The sequence below is a fragment of the Brassica rapa genome, chromosome A04 (assembly GCF_000309985.2).
Source record: "Brassica rapa cultivar Chiifu-401-42 chromosome A04, CAAS_Brap_v3.01, whole genome shotgun sequence".
Classification (NCBI taxonomy): Eukaryota; Viridiplantae; Streptophyta; class Magnoliopsida; order Brassicales; family Brassicaceae; genus Brassica; species Brassica rapa.
In genome coordinates, this window is record NC_024798.2 from 12945347 (window position 1) to 12967905 (window position 22559).

A 22559-nucleotide genomic window follows, 5' to 3' on the forward strand; every position below is an offset into this window, starting at 1 on the left:
TATGTGTACATTCTAACTTTCTCTTTCCTTTATAATAACGTAATCATATCATATATAAATTTTCCTACTAAAATCTCATATTACATACTAAACTTTCAACCGTCTATAATTTGATAGATATTTTCATATTTAAAAAGGAGTTTTCTAAAAATATTTCATCGACCATGTTTTTGTACAGTAACATTAAAAATCTATATCAAAAGATTGTTGGACCTGATATGTACGTAATGGTTCACATCTGTTCGGGTACTTAGGATCCTAAGAAAATTTGAAATATCTAAAAAATCTGAAAAATATCTGAAACTCGAAAAGTACTTGAAACTTCAAACAAATACCCAAAAAAATTCAAATACCTAAAAATTCAAAATCTTATTCAAAATCTGTCACTGAACTGAAAATACCCAAAATTTTATCCAAATACCCAATTTTTTTTATTTGAAAATTTACCTGAAATCAAAAACTATAATCGTAAACCAAAAACCTAAAAAAAATATCCATAATGCTGGAAACATATTCGAAATATCTAAATATACCTAATAAACACAACATATTTATGATCGGGTCTAAGATAGGACCCGGACTCAAACAAAGACCGACGGGTCCAAAAAAATCCCCAATAGGTTATCTTCTCTGGACCTGAACTAAACCAATATTTTTAGGTCGGTTCGGTTTGTTTTTTTGAGCCGGATATAATTCTCATGCCTAAAAGAAATTTACGTAAACGTATACATATAAAATATCAAATAAACTAATTTATAGATTATATAACTGTTAAAAATTATATTTTCGATATAATAAGACTTTATATTATAATATAATCTAAAAAACCCGCGCTTTTCAAGCGCGGATCAAAATCTAGTACATTACTTAAGACACAAAATGGTGGGGTTAAAAATACAAAAGATTTAAGTAGACAGGAAATGTATAGCTCATTTCTGGAAATTAGAAATAATAATTAACATGTCAAGATATCTATATTATTATTTTAAATAAAACACTTTTTATGTGTTAATAAAACGTTCTACTGAAATTTAAAGTAATTTTGAACACTATATTAAGAGTAATATTAGCTAATATATATTTTAAAATTAAGAAAATAGTGTTATAGACTTAGTTCTAGATGACCATTGAAATATTAGTTAAAACTATATATTATATTAATCATTATATTCTTCTTCTCAAATTTCTTATGTCGTTTAATATTGAGAATTTTATGGAATGACAGAGAAACAAAACATCATATTTTCTAAACAGAAGACTATATATAATCACGTTAATACAGTGTAGCAAGAAAAATTTCTTTTTGAATACGAAATTCAACCGTTTATAGAGTATATAAAATTTTAAATGGATTTTTTTTTTAAATCATCTTGTTATTGGTTTCATGTATGTCTATCTCTCTAACAAGTTTTTTAGTACCCACATTATTAATTTTGTATACGATAAATGTGTGTGCTATATAATTTATCCTATTTAAAGAAGATATCCCTTATATATTAATTCAGAAACATTACAACATTGTTTTGTAGTAACGTGTCGTCATGAGAATGAAATTCAGAATTATTAGAAAAATAGGTCGGTCCATCTTAACTTATATTATACTTTTTATTAAACTAACTATCAAATTAATAAATAGTATAAAAAAGAATATTCTCACACTTTCCTTAAATAAAAGCTACGCAATTACCTAATATGAATAACTTATATATGACATTAATAATTATGAATAATAAATCTTTGATAATAATTTTTGTATCTTAGTTTTTTTTTGTTTAATTTTATATTATTAAAATATATTAAACAATCACATTAACCATATGATAATTATTTTATATATATTATATTTTAATTTTTTTAAATGACTATAAATTACTAAAAATGTTAAATGATTCACACTAAAAATTTTTGATCAATGATTTACTTTTTTTTTTTGTAATAACAAGATACAAGTGATAATAAATCATATGACTGTGATATCTCATATAATAGAAATTCATATTATATATTAATATAGTTTAAAATTAAACTATATAACATATAAAATACATAAATATGTTAATTTCTAAATTTGTATTGAAAAAGTATTGGAACCTTAGTATTTTAATTTGAAATTTTTATTAAGAAAATCGCACATTAATTTTTTTGTGTTTATCATATGCGTATGCATTCTCAATACTAAATATTTATATTAAAACATACTATATATCTATCGTCCATATCTTTGAAATTTAGTTATATACTATATTAAATAAATAAAATAATTGTTTTAATTTATTTATAAAAAAATATCGTAAATAAACAAGAGGTATTGTTTTGATTTATGTGCTTATTCTAATTTAATTATATAATACCTAAAAGAACGCAAATAAATAATAATAGATAAAGATTTATTTTTATATATAACTTTCATCCTGCGCGTCTTAATCTATTTTCTTGGTAAATTACATACATCCTGATTACCAAAAAATAATTACAACCATCCTGATTTTAATAGGGAAAATCGCATTTTAAACACCGAGAGCGTCATTTTCTAACACTTTAGATACTGAAGTTATTTGACTAACACTAAAAACCTTTAAAGTAAAATTTTTATCATAATAAACCTCCAAAGACGTTTTCGTGTTCATAGACGACCGGTACTATTCATTTTACAGGTAAAAATAATGACGTGTCAGTTTCTTAAAAAAAAAATACAGAAAAATTCGAATGAAATTGGAAAAAATTGTAAGAAATTCAAAACTAAACTTAAAAAAAATCTAAAAATTCAAAAAACATAAAAAATTAAATTTCGAATTAAAAAATAAAATAAAATATTAAAAATTCTAAAAATTCATAAATAAGATCAAAAATTAAAATGTCAAATTTTAAAAAGAAAATAAATTTTAAAAATTCTAAAAATTCTAAAATAAGATCTAAAATTAAAAATTCAAACTTAAAAATTAAAATTGTAAATATTTAACCAAAAAATTATTTTTATTTTAAAATTTCATCCAATGAAAGTGACTGTCACTTATGATGATATCAAAACTTGCCACCATGAAAAACAATATATCAAAGCTTGCTACCATCAAAAACATTTTTTTTTATAATCCGGATATTCAGACACCTTACATAGCCCGACTAGCGCGTAAGTACACTTCGCAAAAAGCATCCCGGGGGGCCGCCAATTTCACCCATGTTAATTGATGGTGGCCACATGCATGGCAAACAATTCTTTCAAATAGATTATTTTTGAGTTTTGTCTTAAAAAGATTTTCTAAAAAAGAAAATGACCAAAATGTTTCATTAAAGATGCAAAAGACTCTTATGCTCTAAATATATATATACAAATAAATAAAGAAAAATTTCTAAGAAAATTCAATTTTTTTGATCTTATTTTAGAATTTTTAGAATTTTGAAAATTTTATTTTCGTTTTTAAATTTGACATTTTAATTTTATATCTTATTTTGAATTTTTAATATTTTATTTTATGTTTAAGTTTGAATTTTTATGATTTTTTTTATTTTTTTTTTGAAACTTTAACAATTTTTTTCTATTTTCATTCGAATTTTTCTGTATTTTATGTATTTTTTTTTAAGAAACCGACATGTAATCTACCGGTCGTTTATGAACCGAAAACCGTCTTTGGAGATTATTATGATAAAAATATCACTTTGAAAGTTTAAAATACTAATCAAATAACTTCAGTGTTTAAAGTGATAGAAAGTGACACTCTCATTGTTTGAAATACGATTTTCCCGATTTTAATATGGTGCCATCAATAGTAAAATGATGTAAATGACAAAAGCACTTGCGTCATCGGTACACAATAAACAAAACAGAGACAAAACCCCATAAACAAGTATATAATGGTGTTTAGTTTCAGGTATTTCTTCCCATCTTAACCTTTTTTCTCCACCAGTTACTGACGATGGGTATGTCAATGTTTAAGTTTTCTGTTCAAAATATTTTTTTTTTACTTAGAAATATTTGAGGAAAGTGAAACAAGGTATCCTTCTAAATTCATATTGATTTGTTTATTTAAGAATGAATTTTTAAAAACTTGTTTAAAAATGTATTTTCTGGTTCAGTTTTGACCTTTTAAATAAATACATATAAATATATAAAATTAACCTAAAATTTAGTTAACCTTATTTTTATTTTCTGTTAAGATTGGAGTAAGTTGGTTTAGTGTCAATATACACTTAACATACAGTAGATTTTTGCATATTAATAATATCAACTAGATTTTTACCCGTGCTTGAAAAGCGCGAGGTTATTAATTTTAAAGTAAAGTTTATGAATTTTAAAATGAAACACTCTCAATTAAATATATCTTATTTTTTGTTACAGTATTTAGTTGTTAAATTTAATAAAATGATTGTGTATATTATTTTTCATAAATGTGTGATTTTTATTAATTAGTTGCTGCTATAAATATGAAATATTATTATTTAATGTAACTTTGAAAATACCGATTGAGAATTTCATGTTTCCCTTTAAAATCGTAAAAAATCTTAACGCATATTTTGCGGAGAATCTGAACATATGATATTTAATTAGTAATTTATAATTGAAACATATATTGTATAGTTATAATTAACTAAAGGGCCTACGATCCATAATATCACATATATGGTAGTTTTGTAAGTATAAATTATAATATTAGTAAAAGGTATAAGTTTGATTATTGAGTTCAAATCATCTAAAGAAATCATCTTTAATGAATATGTTTTAGATAGATCCAAAAAATGTAATATCCAAAAAATGTAATGTCCAAAAAATCCAAATCATGAAAGATTTTATTTCTAATGAAATGTGAATAGGTCTAAAACTTAAATGATAACTTTTTAAATAGATAAAAATATGGTTCTAAATTAATAAAATAGATATTCTAATATTTTATTTATTTATATAATTATTTAATTTAAAATAATTTTTTTTTATATTTTATAAGATTTGTTTTTTTGTTTTGAACACAAAGATTTCATTCCACGATATTACATGACGATTAAATTTTATATATTTGATTCATCTATTTTCTAGGATTGTTTAATATATTTATGTATTTTGGCTACATATCATAGAATATAAATAGGTTTTATATAATATTCGAAAACAACATTAAAATATTGAAAATAAAAGAAAATTCGAAATAAAATTTAATATAAAGATAAAAGTCTTTTATTTCTGTTTATTTATAAAATATATATATAAAATATTGTTATATAATTTTAATAGAACTATATTTTTTAAAAAACTATTTTTATTATTTTATCAAATTATGTCTTATTTTATATTAATTTAATTTCAAATTAGTTTTCTTATTAATATTTTTTGGTAAAAGTCTTTTATTAATTTATAGAGCCTATATCGATATCTAAGATTGAACTGAGTCGGTTTAACGGCGTAGTACACGATCATATATTTGTGTTATTATATTTAATGAGATTACTATATATTAAAAATTCAAGATTTTGATATACGATGAGGAGCTTTTTATAAACATGACATAAACCATGGACCACATCGGAAGGCGCAAAATGTCGAGTAATTAGCAGACAGAGTAGTGTTTTCTGGTCAATTAAATCTGTAGAGTTCAAACACGGATCATGAAATTGTATGATCCTTATTATACGTACCTATGATTAACTGTAACGAATAAAAAATCTACCAATTCCACGACAAATGCCTCAAGAACATCACTGAGACGATCTTGATTTATACCCAATCTCTTTGTAATAATAATATTAGGTTCATTATCCGTACGTTGGGCCGGTGCGGTAGAATAAAATATCTCTCATATCGTTGAGTTTTTATTTACTTTTGGAGGTAGAAATTTTCGAGCTTGGTCATAATCATAGTGGAAAAAATTCGAATACGATTCAGCGATTTATAAAGTATGATTTTCTTTCTACACTATAAATTGGTAATTAAATTAAAATATGGTCGTTTGACCAAAAAAATTAAAATATGGTCTATATACATTTATTCTTTTCTCTTGGCAGTTCACGAAAATTATACACAGCATTGAACACCTGATAATAATACACAGCATTGACATAGTGACCTTCAAAATTTACTACGAAAAGTAGAAACCTATATAATATGATCCCACCATCTTAATTGTACTTTTTATACGAGAATGATACGGTACATCTATATATACGCTTTCGAACTGTTATATATCCTATCTCAAACTCAGAGACAAACAAATCTATGTGAATGAAAATTAAAGAAATTCAATGTTGCCTACGAATACGACATGACAATCTTAATGAAATCAACACATTTATTTTTGTCAAACAGATCAAACGTATATTTAAAATAATAAAGAGCATCGAGGTTCCATTAGCCATGTGATCATTATTAATAACTGTCGTATTAACTACTGTCGTGTTATTCTATTAATGAACTAGCTACAAAACCATAATCTTTCACCTTAATTTATTTAGCACTTCACAACGAGGAGGAAGCCACGACCAGTCAAAGCCACGAGCCAAAGTTTTTATTTACGGGCTTCGGAGAAAACTAAACTGAAATGCCTAAAATGCCCTTGGCATGTCTCTTAGTTATGAAAATGAGGACCAGCTGTGAATGTTGGAGGGGGACAAAGGGGCGAGGAGGAGAGACAAAATGGTGTTGTTGACATATTGTGTAGGAAAAAAGATAATGAGATCGAAAGAAGAAGAAATGCTAAGGTTATGTGTAATCAAACAATGAAGTTGGTTTAGGTAACGATCGAGTAACTTTGGGATATCGATTCGCTTATGTCCACATGACAAAAACCAAGAGAAATTTGACATTCTTTTCAGACCATTATTTAGTTAACAGTTTGCATGCCATGTAGATTCTCTAATTTGTTCACAGAAATGTAAGGGTTGATTGGTTATGACTATCAGACTCTTCTTTAAGAGATATACTGCAAGAGAATTGATTTTACAATAATTATTGTACCTTTAAAATAGAGCCATTAGCCATAAATTATTACCGTATTGACTTAAAGAAAAAGAGAAAATTGAGTAGTTTGGATGTGAAGTTTTTTATAAAAGTGCTTAGGCCTTGTAGGAAAAGTTTTTATTTTGTTGACCTCGGATATCCGGCTGGCCGAGATCTAACAGACTAATATTCGGGGACCTGTCCACCGGCGCTAGATAGATTCGAGGGGAGTTAGATATCACTGTAGCCTGACCATACATATGGATAATCTGAGTGTGAGGTTTCGAGCCCAAGTCCCAAATTTCTGAATCACCTTCGCCATCAACCACACCCACTTTCCGAGCCGGCTTGTAGAAAAAGTTTAATATATATTTTTACTATTATTTTTCATCTGTATGCCCAGTAAATGAGAAACATATACTTTTGTAGAGTTTCATTAACAGTATGCATTTTTATGAGATTTTTAAAAAATTTACAAAGTGATTTTATTGGATCATCAAAATCCAAGTAACACGATGTACAGTAGAAGAAAAAAAAACACGATGTATAGTGTTACTAATTCAGCCTACTACTTTTTTACAACAACAAAAAAAATCAGCCTACTACTTGAAAACGTTGTGTTGATTGGGTTGTTGAGAGTTTTCGTCTCCGTGAGAGTTATAATTTATAGCTCGTCCGGATCCCCCATATTATGCACGCTGTCCCTATTGTCCTACGCCTCTGATTGAACCATAAATCTTGTATACCTCTTCGTGCCTTTATTTATACAAAATTTATACGTATACATTAGTTTCCTTATACGTCCAATATAATTGTACTATTGTTGGTCATGGAAAGAGTGGCTTGAAGTTACTTCTCCGCAAAACACACGGTGTTTATTGAATGTTCTTTGCCAAACACGGTGACTAAAACACACGGTGTTTTCTGCCAACATATATGTGTTTAACTTTAGCAGAAAATTATCAAATATTTGATAAGATTTACGAAGGTTCTACGGTGAATACGATAAACTGGGAAATACTTTTTTCAAAAATAAGATAAATTGGGAAATAATTGTTATTGTGTGAGAAATTTTCAGTTAACAGAGTCGTGTTGTGTTATTGATCCCACTGAATTTACCAATTTTATATTTTAACAAAAAATAGCTGATGCCCAGCTTTTTTTTTTCCTGCAAAATTAACGAGTGGTCTTACCTGAATTTAATTAATTAGCTAAAAAGGATTTTATATACCCTTTTGAACAAAAATTATTTAGAACTTGTTTTTATAATTTCAAATTTCAGGATCAGTGACTCGGAACTAGACAACTAATAATACCATGATAGAGAATAGATCATCTTTCTTATGAAGAACTGAATCTTAACCACAACGGAATAATCAGCTCTTTCATTATACTTACAACATTTTACAAGAAATTACAATCAAAACTATTTTTTAACCTTGATTTTTAATTTATAATATCATTATAAATTGTTAAAATATCATTCCTCCATATACCAATTGAATCAGTGAAACCCTTTACAAAAAAAAACGATTGAATTACTTTTCGTTAGAGTACAAAACCAATTTTCTTTTCTTTTTATTCCAGGTTATGTTTGATCAAAAACACAAAATTACTAGACTTGGAAATGTACATTATTAAATAGTATTGAACTCTATTTTACTAGAATAATTCGACGAAAACATACATATGTACCTATATACACATATATAACTATATACACACGTGAATAATTGATTTTTATATTGTACATGAGTGTTTGATCTTGTGTTGGCTAAGGATAATAAGACGAGAGAAACATGGAAGTGAGACATGGAGCGTTGTCGACTGCTAATGAGAGTTATGTCATAGCTTCTGCCATTTCATCACTCTCGTCTTGTCAAATCAACGCCACTCATCATCATCAACTCCATGCATGGCAGGCATAAATAAGCAACTCCTCCTTTTGATGATTAATCTAGTTATTCTTTGTTTTAACCTGTCCTAACCATGTGTTATGACGGAACATGCAGGTCAACTTTGACATTAATTTACGTGTAAATAAGAAAATAAAACAAAATTTAGACAACTAATAATGTAGGGTAAGAATGGTAGCACGGTCAATTATATATCACCTTGCATCTTTACATACCCTAATCAAGTTCGACAACAAGCATCCTGATTAAGTTTCTTAATCGACCGACGTCGACAAACAAATATTGTGTGTTCGAATGCATTCTTATAACCACACAAGTTCATGTGTATACGTACCACATGTTTACCGGAAAGTCTGGGTTACAGATAAATACAAACTAGGTGTTTTGCATCCATATACCACATTTTTAATATAATTTTAAATTAGGTGTTTTGCTCGCATATACTGGTATAATTTTCTTACGAATATTTATTAGTTTAAAACCAAACCAATACGGTAAGTTATTATTTATGTTTTTAAAAAACTAAATCAAACATCAAATTCTTTATATATGATAAAGTTTTTCATTAAAACACTCAAATATTAAAAATATTTTAGAAAATATTTTATGCAAATGTTTTTACTTGATTAATATTTGATTACAAATTATAAATTGTTGTATAACTTAATTTAAAAAAAATTATATTAGAAAAATATTATTTCAAGATAACAACACAATATATAAGAATTTTCTTAATTTTTAATATGATATTATTAATATAAAATTTATTTTTATTCATATAATAAAAAAATATATAAATACATTAAGATAACAACACAATATATAAGAATTTTTTAAAAGGATATTATTAATATAAATTCGTTTTTAATTATATATAAAATTTATTAAGGGTAATAATGACATTAACTAGTCTTACTTTTAACGTGAGAGCTCTGTTGCGAAAAATCACAATTGATTTTTAATTAATAATAAAAAATATAAATTCATTAAGATAACAACACAATATATAAGAACTATCTTTTTTTAAATGATATTATTAATTTAAATTTGTTTTTAATTTTATATATATATATATATATATAATTCATTGAGGATAACAATGATATTAACCAGTCTAACTTTTAACGTAAGAGCTCCGTTGCGAATAATCACTTCGCAAATAATAGTATAGATATCTGATAAAATTTATAATAGTATAGATATCTGATAAAATTTGTTAAAGTTAGGTCAAATTTCTTATGTCTAAATACTAAAATATAGGATATAATAATGTTATTTTGTATTTTTAGTTCATTAGGGAAATTAAGTAATAAAAACATAAGGCCACACATATTTAGTTTGCTTCAAGCCTCTCAACTATTAGGGACGGCATTGTCTAAGATAAATAATTCACATGTGCACAGTGCACTTAAAGAGATGATTGAGAGTTAGCATTCGTATTACACTACACTCAAATCCAGTAAATTATATACCGAAGATTTGTACTTCATATATCTTATACAATAAAGTAGACAATAGTCTCTCCTTAGAGTGCCACATCATCAGGGAGAAGGGTGCAAATTTGGACAGGTGTCCTCTCCAATTTCTTCATCTCACCAAAATTTCCGTACCAAATCTATGGGCCAGTTGTTGGGTCTTATGTTTTAATGTTTTGTATAGATGGGCCCATATATATTTAGGGTTACATTATTATCCTGCTTAGTTTACAGAGCATCGACGTTTTCACCATACAGCTAGAACTCCGATCGACACTATGTAACGTCTGCCATTTACATTTTTTTGGTGTTTAAATCCTAGCATTTATGTCACTTATACCACCCTCCCACTCTCTGGCTTTTAATGGAGCTTATAATATTCTAAGATAACCGCTGGAAGCTCCATCTATAAATGTGTTTGCTCCCGACGATGAACAGCATTAAAATCTGCAAAAACTAAAAGCACGATCCCTGCAAAGCATCAACTCAACAATGGAGAAATCCTCCATCCTGCTCGCCGATTTGAAAGCTTGCCGGTTCTGGCGGTGGTGAGATTCAACACCGGCACATTCCTCACACCACCGCGACAAGAGCAATTCATAAGCTGCATCTGGTATTTGGTCGTATTTGTTTCCTTCATCATTTGTCGGTTAAATGAATTATAGCTTGAGGAGTAGCAAAGATTGTTTCTTTATAGATTGGTATGAAATTGCAAGTCAAAAATGTGAAATACATTCTGCTAGCATGATTGTAATAGAATCAATAATTTTGACTCTTCAGGATGTTTTTTTGTTTGTTTCTTAAACAGGGAACTGCAGCGGAGGATCGTTCCAAACAGAAGCTGATCTCACATAACGATTCATCAGGTTTTGTTTGTTTGGTCTCTTTTTAGATTGTTCAGTCGAGGATAGGTTTGCTAAGGTGAGTTTATTGCATCTATCATCCTGTTTTTCTCTTATAGATACAATGTTTTGTGTGTGTCTTCTTTCAGGTTGCAGAGTTTTACGTCCCCATCAGTGTTAAAACAACACAACAAAACAAGTTAAGCAAGTTCTATGTTAGGTGACCGACTCCACCGTCACCATCCCGCTTCAATGAGATGACTAACTTTGTTTGAAATAACTGTTCTTAGTGTTCATTTTCTTCTTCTTATTTTGATTTAAGGGAACTTCAGTAATCATGAGGAAGATGATAGAGACAGCTTTTCCTTTATTCTTTTTAGACTGAGAATGCATAGAAGAAGAAAATGCAACCATTGGCACAAAAGAAACTGGACTTTGAAAAGTTATGTGCGGCTGGGGTCAGCGTTTACCAACTGGAGGCTCTTGAAGAATGGGAACAGATTGCAGCTTCAGCATTTGAGAACTTCGAGCAGGAAGGGCATAGAATCATATCCGTCCAAGAACTAGCCGGGGTATGGTCCTATATTCAACCTTGTATGTGATTGAGTAAGCATCATCTATTTTGTAAGATCTAAAACATATTTAATGATTGGGGCGTGGTATAAAGCAGGAGATGACTCTGGCACCAAATGCATATCCTCTGCTCAAGGATTGGATCTGGAGTTTGGATGGAAAGCTTAGTTTCTTGCATGGTGTGATCGTACGAAGCTCGAGCTCAAGACCTAGGTGACACATCGGCATGGGAACATTCTTCTAACGTGTGAATCAATTCTTGATAAGCATCGAAAACGACTTAGTCGTAATCAAGATATTGGGTTTAAATGTACAACATATACTGGAAGAAAAAAAAATCTATATATATAGTGGAAATGGAGCTAGGTACGTCATTTGTAAATAATTCTTTGAGCAGTTTGTCTTTAGACGAACCAAACCCCTAAAAGAAAAAGAAACAAACAGGGAAAATATATCATACATGAGATGACTAACTTTGTTTGAAATAACTGTTTCAGTCTCCACTACTGCACTGTAACAAAAAAACGATTAAAGGAAACAATAGTGGCTCATATATAATTGTGGCTTAAAGCAAAACAAAAAACTGTGGTCTTAAATATTTTGATAAAAAATTAGAATTCCATGTAGTTATAGTTCTACTATTATTATATTTTACTTTAGAAAAACTCAAAATATTTTAAAATTTTTGCTTTCTTTTTTGGTCATTTTTTTGAAATATGCTTAGAACTATTTATGTCATATTTTTGTGTGGTTAACCAAATAAATAAAATAGTAAAATGTCACTATCAATAGTATGTAATAAACAATTAGAATAAATTAAAAGATAAAAACCAATTAAAAAAGATAACTTGTTGATCTAAGTTTTTTTTTTAAGTGAGACACTCAAGGTTCCATAATACTATCCTAGAATAACTTTGAAACTGTAGATAATTAAATAAACCCAATGCTTTAGATGCCTTGAAGAAGGACCGAGTATATATGGAAAAAAATTGTGGTCTTAATTATTTTGATAAAAATTTAGAATTCCATGTAACTAGAGGTGAGCGTTCGGGTACCCATTCGGTTCGGATCTATTCGGGTTTCGGGTGTTCGGGTTCAAAGATTTCAGTCTCATTCAGATATTTCTAAATTTTGGTTCGAGTTTGTTTCGGATCTTTGCGGCTTCGGTTCAGGTTTGGATAATCCATTTAAATTATTTTATCAAATTTTAAATTTATTATATACTTAAAATTTTTCAAAATCTATAAAAAAATTATATATTACATATAAATTTGAATAACATATGTCAAAGTACATAAAATTAACATATAAATTGGTTTGATTTGAATATTTGGATAGTCTTTCAAGTATTTGTAGTGTTTTGAATATATTTTAGCTATTTTTGACATTTAATTTTGATTATTTGTGTTTATTTTCAAGTATTTAGGAAAACTTAAAAGTATTTTATATATTTTGGATGTATTTAAATCTATTCCAGGTACATTCGGGTACCCAAAATACTTTAAACCGGGTCGGGTTCGGTTTTAGTTTCTTTAAATATCAAAATTTTGAATCTGTTCGGATATTTAATTAATTTTGGTTCGGGTTCGATATTACTTTTTCGGATCGGGTTCGGTTCGGTTTTCCGGATCCAGGTTTTCTGTCCAGTTCTACATGTAATTATAGTTCTACTATTGTTATATTTTAGTTTAGAAAAACTCAAAATAAAATTTTAAAATTTTGCTTTCATTTTTGTGCTTTTTTGGTTTTTGTGGTCATGCTTAGAAAATTATATATGCTTAGAATTATATATGATCTAATTAGAAAATTAATTTTTAATGTTTTATAAAATTAAAATACATTTTTAGCATAACATAATTTTAATGTAACATCACCCGCCCGTAGGGCGGGCCAACCCCTAGTATATATATATATAGGAGAGACAAATAATGCTTGCGATTGCTTGTCCGATGAATTATGGCTGTACATGTAAATTTAGGGTGTAAAGTATTTTAAAAAGCGCACACACGTCCAGGATCTAGAAGCTAGGACTGTTTTTGATTTTTTTTTTTTAAATTCAAAAAATTAATTTGGTTGTTTATGTATTTAAATATTTTTTTCCGGCTAAGTTCTTTTCTAAACTAAGCATGTTTAAATTAAAATAGTAAAATGATAGCGTGATTTATCAAAAATTGATCGCGAAATATTATAATTAACGTCAAAGCATGGAAAAAATCAAGTATTGACTTAAGATCGTCAGTACATAAATATTCCAAATGTTTCAAAAATAATGTTTTCGACCATTACTAAATGGACGCGTAGACACACAAAGGAATTTACATAGACGTTATAAGTGGTATTAAAGCTAATTAGCAGTTTCGGTTCTCACCATGAGGCGGTTAGAGACCCTAGTGTGCACTATGCGAGTTGTGTTGATTGTAACTTATGATTTCTAGTATAGGTGACATATGTTGAAAGACTTGTAAGAATTGAATTTTGATTATTTATATCACTAAAATACAATCTTTACGGTGCTTTCCAAAAAGAATTCTACAGCTAAGTGCGTTTGATATGGAATAATGGAAGGATAAGTGCTTTATCGAGATTTTTTTTTTTGTAATATCATGCGCATGAGCTAAGCACCAAAAATTTGTTTAGGTGGTTAATTATTGCAAAGTCAGTTAACAAGTAATTCGATCCTTTAATAACGCTTCCAACCATTGAATAAGATGGACTCACAATTCTAGAAAAAGCACCATATACACATAATATTGTTAAGAACACACTGAATATCTAGGTTTTTGAAGGTATTCGTAATTTGTTTTGTTTTGTCATGATCAGCAGGTTTATGATTCAATTTGCTCTCACACCTTCCACATATTAGAAATTTGGATATGTATATTAAACCGGATATTGATTTATAAAATAAATAAAAATTCATAAGTATAAAACAATATTTTATTGTCAAAATAAAAATTTACCATCTTTAAAATTTTAATAACTAAATAATAAACTAAATGAATAAAAATATTGTAGAACTTAATAAGTATAAAATAATTATATAAAATATGTTACCAAGAATTGTAAAGAATAATTATACAATATTTTTAAATTTGAGTAAAAATAAATATAAAAGTTAAATAATAATTATACAATACAACATCAACTTGTATAAGTAACAAATTATAATTCATAATTAATATTACCAAGAGCCGACATAAGTTTATTCTAACAATATATATGAATATAAATAGGATCAGATATTCATTTTTAGAAAAATCATATTTTTTATTTTGTTTTTTAAAAAATATTCCATATTATTTATTTGATTGGATTCATGTAATTATGGATATTTGTTTTTCGGATCAAATGAAAAAGAAACAACAGGTTATATTAAAATTTATAGACATATGCCAACACCTAACACAAAGTAGATGACAATAACATCATATATTAATCAAGAAATACTGGGTCGAAAGATCCATGTAGCACTTTAAACCGTTTTTTTTAATAACTGTGGGGATCTGGTGACCGAAGTCAACTGACTAGTTTCACGAAACTCACGATACTCCACGTATTTTCGCCTTTTAAAACAGTTCGGATGGCTAACGGAGATTGAACCACGGTTTCGCCGTATTGATTTTTGTTTTCCCTTAGTCGGCACTCCACTTCAAACCGTTTCGAGCTAAGATATTTGTTTCGGGAAAAACAAACATATAAACAGGTTGTACAAAAAATCATCTGTCTCACACGAAGTTGATTACCTATAAAGCATTCCAACACAATAATCATTCGATATTTGTTGATCCGCTTCGATCGAGTATCTTTGAAACCACCTCACGCTCACGGGTACGTATTCCAAATGATTTTAACTCTCTAACCTGATGGTGCAAGTATTTTACTTTCTAGTAGATTATTCCCCTCAACGATTTAAAACTGATAATTGATGGATGCATATAACTAAAAATCTAGCACGAAAAACGTACTTCTACGTACTCATTCAATTGTATGCTTCATTATTCGATTTCATATGTTTCAGATACAACATCATACATACAATATGTACATATTTGACTTTTGGTGTGCGTAACAGCGTAGGCCATCATTTTCTTTTTTTGAAACTAACTCATCAAAATTCGAGAGATCATTTACTCATATATTTTTGGAGCATTTTAGAGCATCTCCAACTCCACTCTAGTTTTCACTCTAAAATAGAGTTTGGAGTAAAAATACTCCAATGTTATTCTATTTTTCACTCTATAATAGAGTAAATAATAGGTTTACTCCAAATATAGAGTAACTTATTTATTTTTTGCTCATCACTCTATTTTTCACTTTAAAAAAGAGTATCATTAGAATATAATTGAACTCTATTATAAAGTTATTCTATTTTGAAGTGAAAAATAGAGTAAACTATTGGAGATGTAGAAGAAAAAGAAACAGACCACATAGCTATATAATAATGACATGAAATAGTATGATTAGATAATCATTTGGACAAAGGAAACCAGAGAGATAAACTAAAAATACAAGACGGGGAGAGATTGTTCCACAGGCACAATACTCAAGATCGGATTATGTGCTTAATGTCCCCTAATCACTATTTAGATTAGATTAGAGATTCTTTTGCTTTCTTGTAATTGATCCAATTAATTGGTCTCCACTCTCTACTCCCAGCACGTGCTTCCACGCTCCACAAGACCTCATCCAGAAATAAGTCAGCATTTTATCCAAATCTGACCCGAAACATAAAAATATCCAATATCCTATCCGAATTTGAAAGGGATGCTTACTCAAAAATTAAGAAACAAATATAACTTTGACTTTTGTAAATGACATTTTGAATTTTTTTTTTTCGCTAATCTTTTCAAGACATTGAAGGTATGTAATTTAATAGATAGTTATAGAGAACATTATAACAAAATTAGTTACTAAACTACAATTATATGATTGTTATCAAAATAGTTGTGTGTCAAAACATAAAAGACATTTGGCTTTCATATATAGCATCAGTATTCTCTCTCTATAGTAGTTTTTTTAAAAAAAAATTGGAGTTCGAAAGTGTTTACATGTATATCTTTTTAATAAACATTTGTTTCATATTTAGAATTTTTTTTTGTACAACTTTTTTCTTGCTTTGAGCCTTTAAATTAATAGGGACGTTTTCATGATATCTAATTTTAAAATTCTACAAATAGATAGTGAAAAGAACACGATATATGCAAGTGTTTCGGGGGTTTTGATTAATTTCTAAGCTAATTCAGATGCAGTTGGGTTTTCTTGATCGTAAAAATCTGGAGGTACAGAACAAAATGAACTACCTAACTAAGCATGAAAGACTAACAAGTAACAACAAAGTTTTTTAAAAAATGAAAGAGTAACAAATAAACCAGATTAAACTAGAGTAAACAAGAAAGCAATAAACAAGCAAACAATTAAGCTAGATAATCAGTGATGGAAATTAAAGACCACTGACAATTAGGGATGTACAAAATATACATAAATATTTATTCGATTTATCATCCGTTTCAATCTAAACTGAAAATTTTGGATATTTGTAACTCTACGAATTAAAGCAAATAAAATAATATAATACCCGTTAAAATGAATTAAATAACAAATATTAATAATTTTAAGAATGGATATCAGATCCGATTCATTATATGCATATATATACATATAAAATATTATTATTTCATATTAGTTTTGGATTATTTTTTTATATACATATAAAATATTATTATTTCATACTAGTTTTGGATTTTTTTTTAGTTTTTAACATTTTATTTATTTGAATAGATTGAATGAAAATATCATGTTAAAAACATGTAAATTTCCATATATCTGGACATTGAATATCTGAATGGTTAAATCGAATCGGATCATATCAAATGGTTATAAATCGAATCGGATCATATCAGAAAGTTGATAATCTCGGCGAAACCGATCAAATCACGAATACTTCCAAACTCTAGATATTCTATCCATGTCCATACCTACTGGCACTCCGTTAAATAAATCATCGGATTAGCTTATGGTGAAAGGACAAAAAAAGAAGTTCTAAAAACTTGACTAGTAAACATATAATAACACAATAATAGTTCGTAATAAAATTTGTGTTAAAAATGCTTAATAGAAACTTAGGGCTGGATCTAAGATTTATTTGCCATAAAAGGTTTGGTTAATTTAATTTATTTGATAATTTTGAAAGTATGCGACTTATGTATAATAATGTTAATAAATGTGGGAGTAAAGCTAGTGTTTCATTCTATTTTGCCACAACTTTATGTTTCAATTTGTATATATTTTGCCTAGGGGTGGGCATATCGGTTTAGTTTCGGGTTCGGTTTGGGTTCGGTTTGGTTTGGGTAATTTGGGTTTTGTAAAACTAAACCCAATTAAAACCATAGTAACTTTGGTTTGGGTTCGGTTTGGGTTTAGTTTGGTTCGGTTTAGTTCGGTTTGGTTTATATTAAATTCGGTTTGGTTTTGATTTAGTTCGGTTTGCTTTATTATGGTGTAGTTTGGTTCGGTGTAGTTTGGGTTGGTTATAAAATATGATGGCATCAGTTTTACTAAAAAATCATCAACTTATAAAAGATAAAGAGGGAATATAAACTTTGTTAGCTAAAAAATCCATTACTAAAGTCAAAAACAATGTATCCAAAAACTAAATACCAAATATGGTCCAACTGAAAACAGATCTTCACTAAATTATAAAGCCGAACAAAAATCAAAAACCCAATTTAACTATAAAGAGAAAGAAGAAAAATCAATACAATCTATTCTTTAGGTATTAGGATTAGAGATAAATATATAAAATAGTTTTATTTAAATCATATTTAGAATTTTTAAAAAATATATGGAAGTTAAGAAAAATGAAAAACTAAAATTTACAATATGTTAATATATATATATATATATATATTTATAAATAAAAATATATTGGATAATCGGTTTGGTTCGGTTTGGTTCGGTTTAAACCCAAACCAAACCAAACCATTCGGGTTGAGTAAAACATGAACCAATTGGGTTATGTAAAGAGGACGGTTTGGTTTGGGTCGGTTTAACTTCGGTTGGTTTGGTTCGGTTCGGTTCGGTTTGGGTTTTTTGCCCACCCCTAATTTTGCCGGATAGAATTGTAAATAATCTGTAGATTATAAAATGTATAATGTAGTAGTTACCCATTTATCATATATTCATATTTATACTTTTGATTTTTTATATTTTGTAGGAAATATTAGTTTACATTTAATTTTATATATCTGTTAAGTCTTCAATTTAAAATAGTATTTTCAAAAATAGTGATAAATCTTAGTCTCAATAATATAAATTATATTTTAATATAAGGTTAATTCTAATATAAAAATGTAAATTATTTTAAGACTGTTGACATTTTAAATTAAAATTTATACAAAAAATATTGTAAAAATTAAATAATGAATATTTGTATAAATTTTTATTGGTCCACATGTTTAATAAACAAAAGTTGATTGAATGATAAAATAATATTTTTTAAAAACTGAACCAGGTGAGACTTAAAACCCAGCTCATAGAGTATATCAATATTCAGAAAAACATGCTAGTAAATATAATAAATACTAGATTTTGACCCGCGCTTCAAAAGCGCGGAGTTTTTTGGATTATACTCGAAACGCGTTTTTTTAGTTATAGACAAAATTTGACATGACTTAGTATTTTGCGGTTGTTGTACATTATTATGTAACAAAATTGTATAATATTGAAGAAAAAATTTGTTTAAAATTATATAATTTATGAATTAGTTTATTTGAGATTTTTATGTACATTTTTATATAATTCTCTTTCTTAAACCTAGACATTTACTCGAATCTTAAAAAAAAACGATAGTGTCCAAGTCCAGAGAAATGTACATATTGGGTATTTTTTAGATCAGCATATCTTAGTTTGGACGATCCTACCTAAACCCGGTGGATCCTACCTAAACCTGGTCGGATACCCAACATACATAAAATGTTTTGTGTATATTAGGTATATTTGAGTATTTTGGATATGTTTTGGATATTACAGATATTCTTTTTTTTTTTAGTTAAGTTTTCAGTTATACTTTCAGATTTCATGTAAAAATTTCAAAATTTGAAATTTTAATTTTTTGGTATTTTTGATTTTTCGAGTTATATTTCGGAAAGCATTTCAGATCTTTTTCGAGTATCTGAATATATTTTGAGTATTTGTTGAGTTTTTGGTTATTTTTCAAGTTTCAGATTATTTTAAGGTTTTCGGGTATTTCTAATCTTTTCATATCTTAATATCTGAACCAACCTAAACCTTACACGTACCCAAATATTACATGTATGTTAATTGTATTTGAATTATTATTCCGAACCGACCTAGACATGGAACCAACCTAAACCCTAATTACAAAATTTCAAATATTTATTGGGTCTAAATGTTTAGGGCCCAAAGAACCGAGATAAAAAGCACTTGACCAGAATATCTTAATACCCAGACCTACTCTCTCACTATATTTTTTTTATTTTATAAGAGTTATATTTGTTAAATTGATATGGATTAAGATTTACTTAGTATATTTTTTTAGCTAATTCAATAGAACATATTTGTATGTTTTCAATAGTTTTTAAACTTTCTTAATAATTATTTTTATTATAATAATTTTTATAAAAATAAAGTTGACGTAATATATATATATATGTATATAACTTTGTTTTAACATATGATTTGCCAAACTATTTTTTATTAAATTTGAGTTTATAAATATTTGAAACTATATAATGTAAAATGAGATAGTACAATATGTTTAATTATAAAATATATATAAATATTGTAGATCCTGAGCATAAAGTTAATTTATAGAAGAAGTGTTTTATATAAAACAAAAAGTAATAATAATAATAAAATTTAAAATATGATTTTGAACCATGTTTTTAGTTGATGGATGATTGTATTATTAGACGTCCATCTTTTCTCATCATGAAAAAGATTATATATATATATATAGCACTAAATAAAATATGCAGTTCACTTTAATCAAGAAGTATAAACAATAATCAATAAAATAGTACATATGGACATGCTGCATAGATAGGAATGCACAAAAGGGTGCAACAAACTGACGATATAAATTTGATTTCCATAATTCGATTCTTTTTGACTCTAACGTTTTAGGAAAGTTTCCATAACTTGATTTCCTCAAATTTTGGTAACAAACTAATAATATTAATTGATAATATCACGCATATTGTTAGGGGAAGGAATAAAAATCGGTTAAATATATGGTATTGACTAATATATTGTTACAAATATATAAGGTAAGACCAATAAAAATTAAGTCTAATGAAAAGGTCCAAACAACTTTTATAAGTAGATTTTTTAAGACTCCTTCCCTTTTAATAGTATTGATTAGAATATTTTTTAATTTTTTTTTAAAAAAGTATCTATAATATAAATCTAAACTACAATTTCCTATTTTATAAAAGTATCAGAGAGACATATGTTCCATTATTAAAAGTTAGGTTTTAAAAAGAATGTTTTATTCACATATATTTTTTTAAGTTATGTTCTTAAGTATTTGAGATTTTTCCTATTTTAAATTTAATGTGGGTCTCAATTTAATTATGTTAAAAATTTTGGTCTTATTAATTTGGGTTTATCTGTGTTAGAAATTAATTTTGTAGTCGATGGTACTATGCTCTTTGTGGGTGAAATGAATATTTCAATGTTTTTAAAAGTGGGACAAATGAATATTTCGATAAGGTTATGTTATAATAGGTTGTGCTTTGGTTTTGGTTCATGTAATTTATTTTGTTTGGGTAGGGTGATTTAGCAATCTATTTAAATGGTTAAAAATAAATAATAATGTATCCAGTTTGATAGTTAGAGTTTGTTTGCTTTGTAAATGACATAAATATATATTTTAACATAAAAAAATAAATAAGTAAACAGTGGAGACGTGGACTTTAAAGCAAGAATTTATTTTTGTTAACATATAATTACTCCGTAAAAATAAAGTATCCATAAATATAGCTTCATTTAATATGTCAATGGCAAGGTAGTGTAAATATTGTGGAAAACTAAGGGGTAATCTAATTTTATACTTCCCTTTTAATAGATTAGATGTATAGATATATATATATATATATAACTAATTCAATCATCAATAAATTGTCCATTAAGTCAAGATTACATATGCACTTTCAGTTGTAGGGGTGGGCGTTCGGGTACCCGTTCGGGTTCGGATCGGGTATTTCGGATTTTCGGGTATTTCGGTATAGAGGTGTAGAACCCGTTCGGGTATTTTTGTACTTCGGGTCGGGTTCGGGTATTTTTAGTTCGGATTCGGTTATTTCGGATCGGGTTCGGATATTTAGATTTTGAAAAAAAAAATTAAAATTTTCATTTCTCAAGTTTCTTGTATTTAAAAGTATAACTTTAAGTTAACTAATTTTTTGTTTTTCATAGATTGAATGGTTAATAGATTTGGACATAACATTTTAAAACTAAAAAGACACTAATTTAGTTATTTTTTAAAAACAATTTGGTTGTAACTTTTTGTTAATTTTTGAAATAAAAAACTTGACATGCATTTTAAGTGAGTAGCAAAACCTTTTTTCCGTAATTGTATGTATATCATATGAACTTAAAGTATGTGTAGTATCAATATAAATATTTTATATAAAATTAGAGATGTAAACTAGAAATATAAGGTTAATTATACATATGTTCGGTTATCTTCGGATATCCATTCGGGTTCGGGTATTACCCGTTCGGGTTCGGGTATCCAATCTCTCCTTATTCAATACCCGTTCGGGTATTTTGCTACTTCGGTTCGGGTTTCGGTTCGGGTTTTTCGGATCGG

The 22559-nt window shown here is 27.4% G+C and overlaps 1 protein-coding gene across 4 annotated transcripts; it reads left to right on the top strand.

Annotated features, from left to right (window-relative positions):
* Positions 1 to 3: 3 nt before the first annotated feature.
* Positions 4 to 20741, top strand: LOC103864448. Of its 4 annotated transcripts, XR_004457166.1 has the most exons (4): positions 4 to 9214; positions 9261 to 10923; positions 11119 to 11724; positions 11823 to 20741. XR_004457166.1 is itself a non-coding variant. In XM_033289532.1 (3 exons), exon 1 carries the CDS (start codon positions 8719 to 8721, stop codon positions 8845 to 8847), a length of 129 nt encoding a protein of 42 aa, XP_033145423.1. In that variant the 5' UTR covers positions 4 to 8718; the 3' UTR covers positions 8848 to 10923; positions 11119 to 11724; positions 11823 to 20741. The 4 variants fall into 4 exon arrangements, 1 of the variants encoding a protein (XP_033145423.1); XM_033289532.1 differs by having other exon boundaries at positions 4 to 10923; XR_632241.3 differs by lacking the exon at positions 4 to 9214 and having other exon boundaries at positions 9794 to 11011.
* The last annotated feature ends 1818 nt before the right edge of the window (positions 20742 to 22559 follow it).

Bases quoted from the DNA above. Each gene is read 5' to 3' on its own strand.
- LOC103864448 (XM_033289532.1), top strand. From the start codon at position 8,719: ATGGAAGTGAGACATGGAGCGTTGTCGACTGCTAATGAGAGTTATGTC.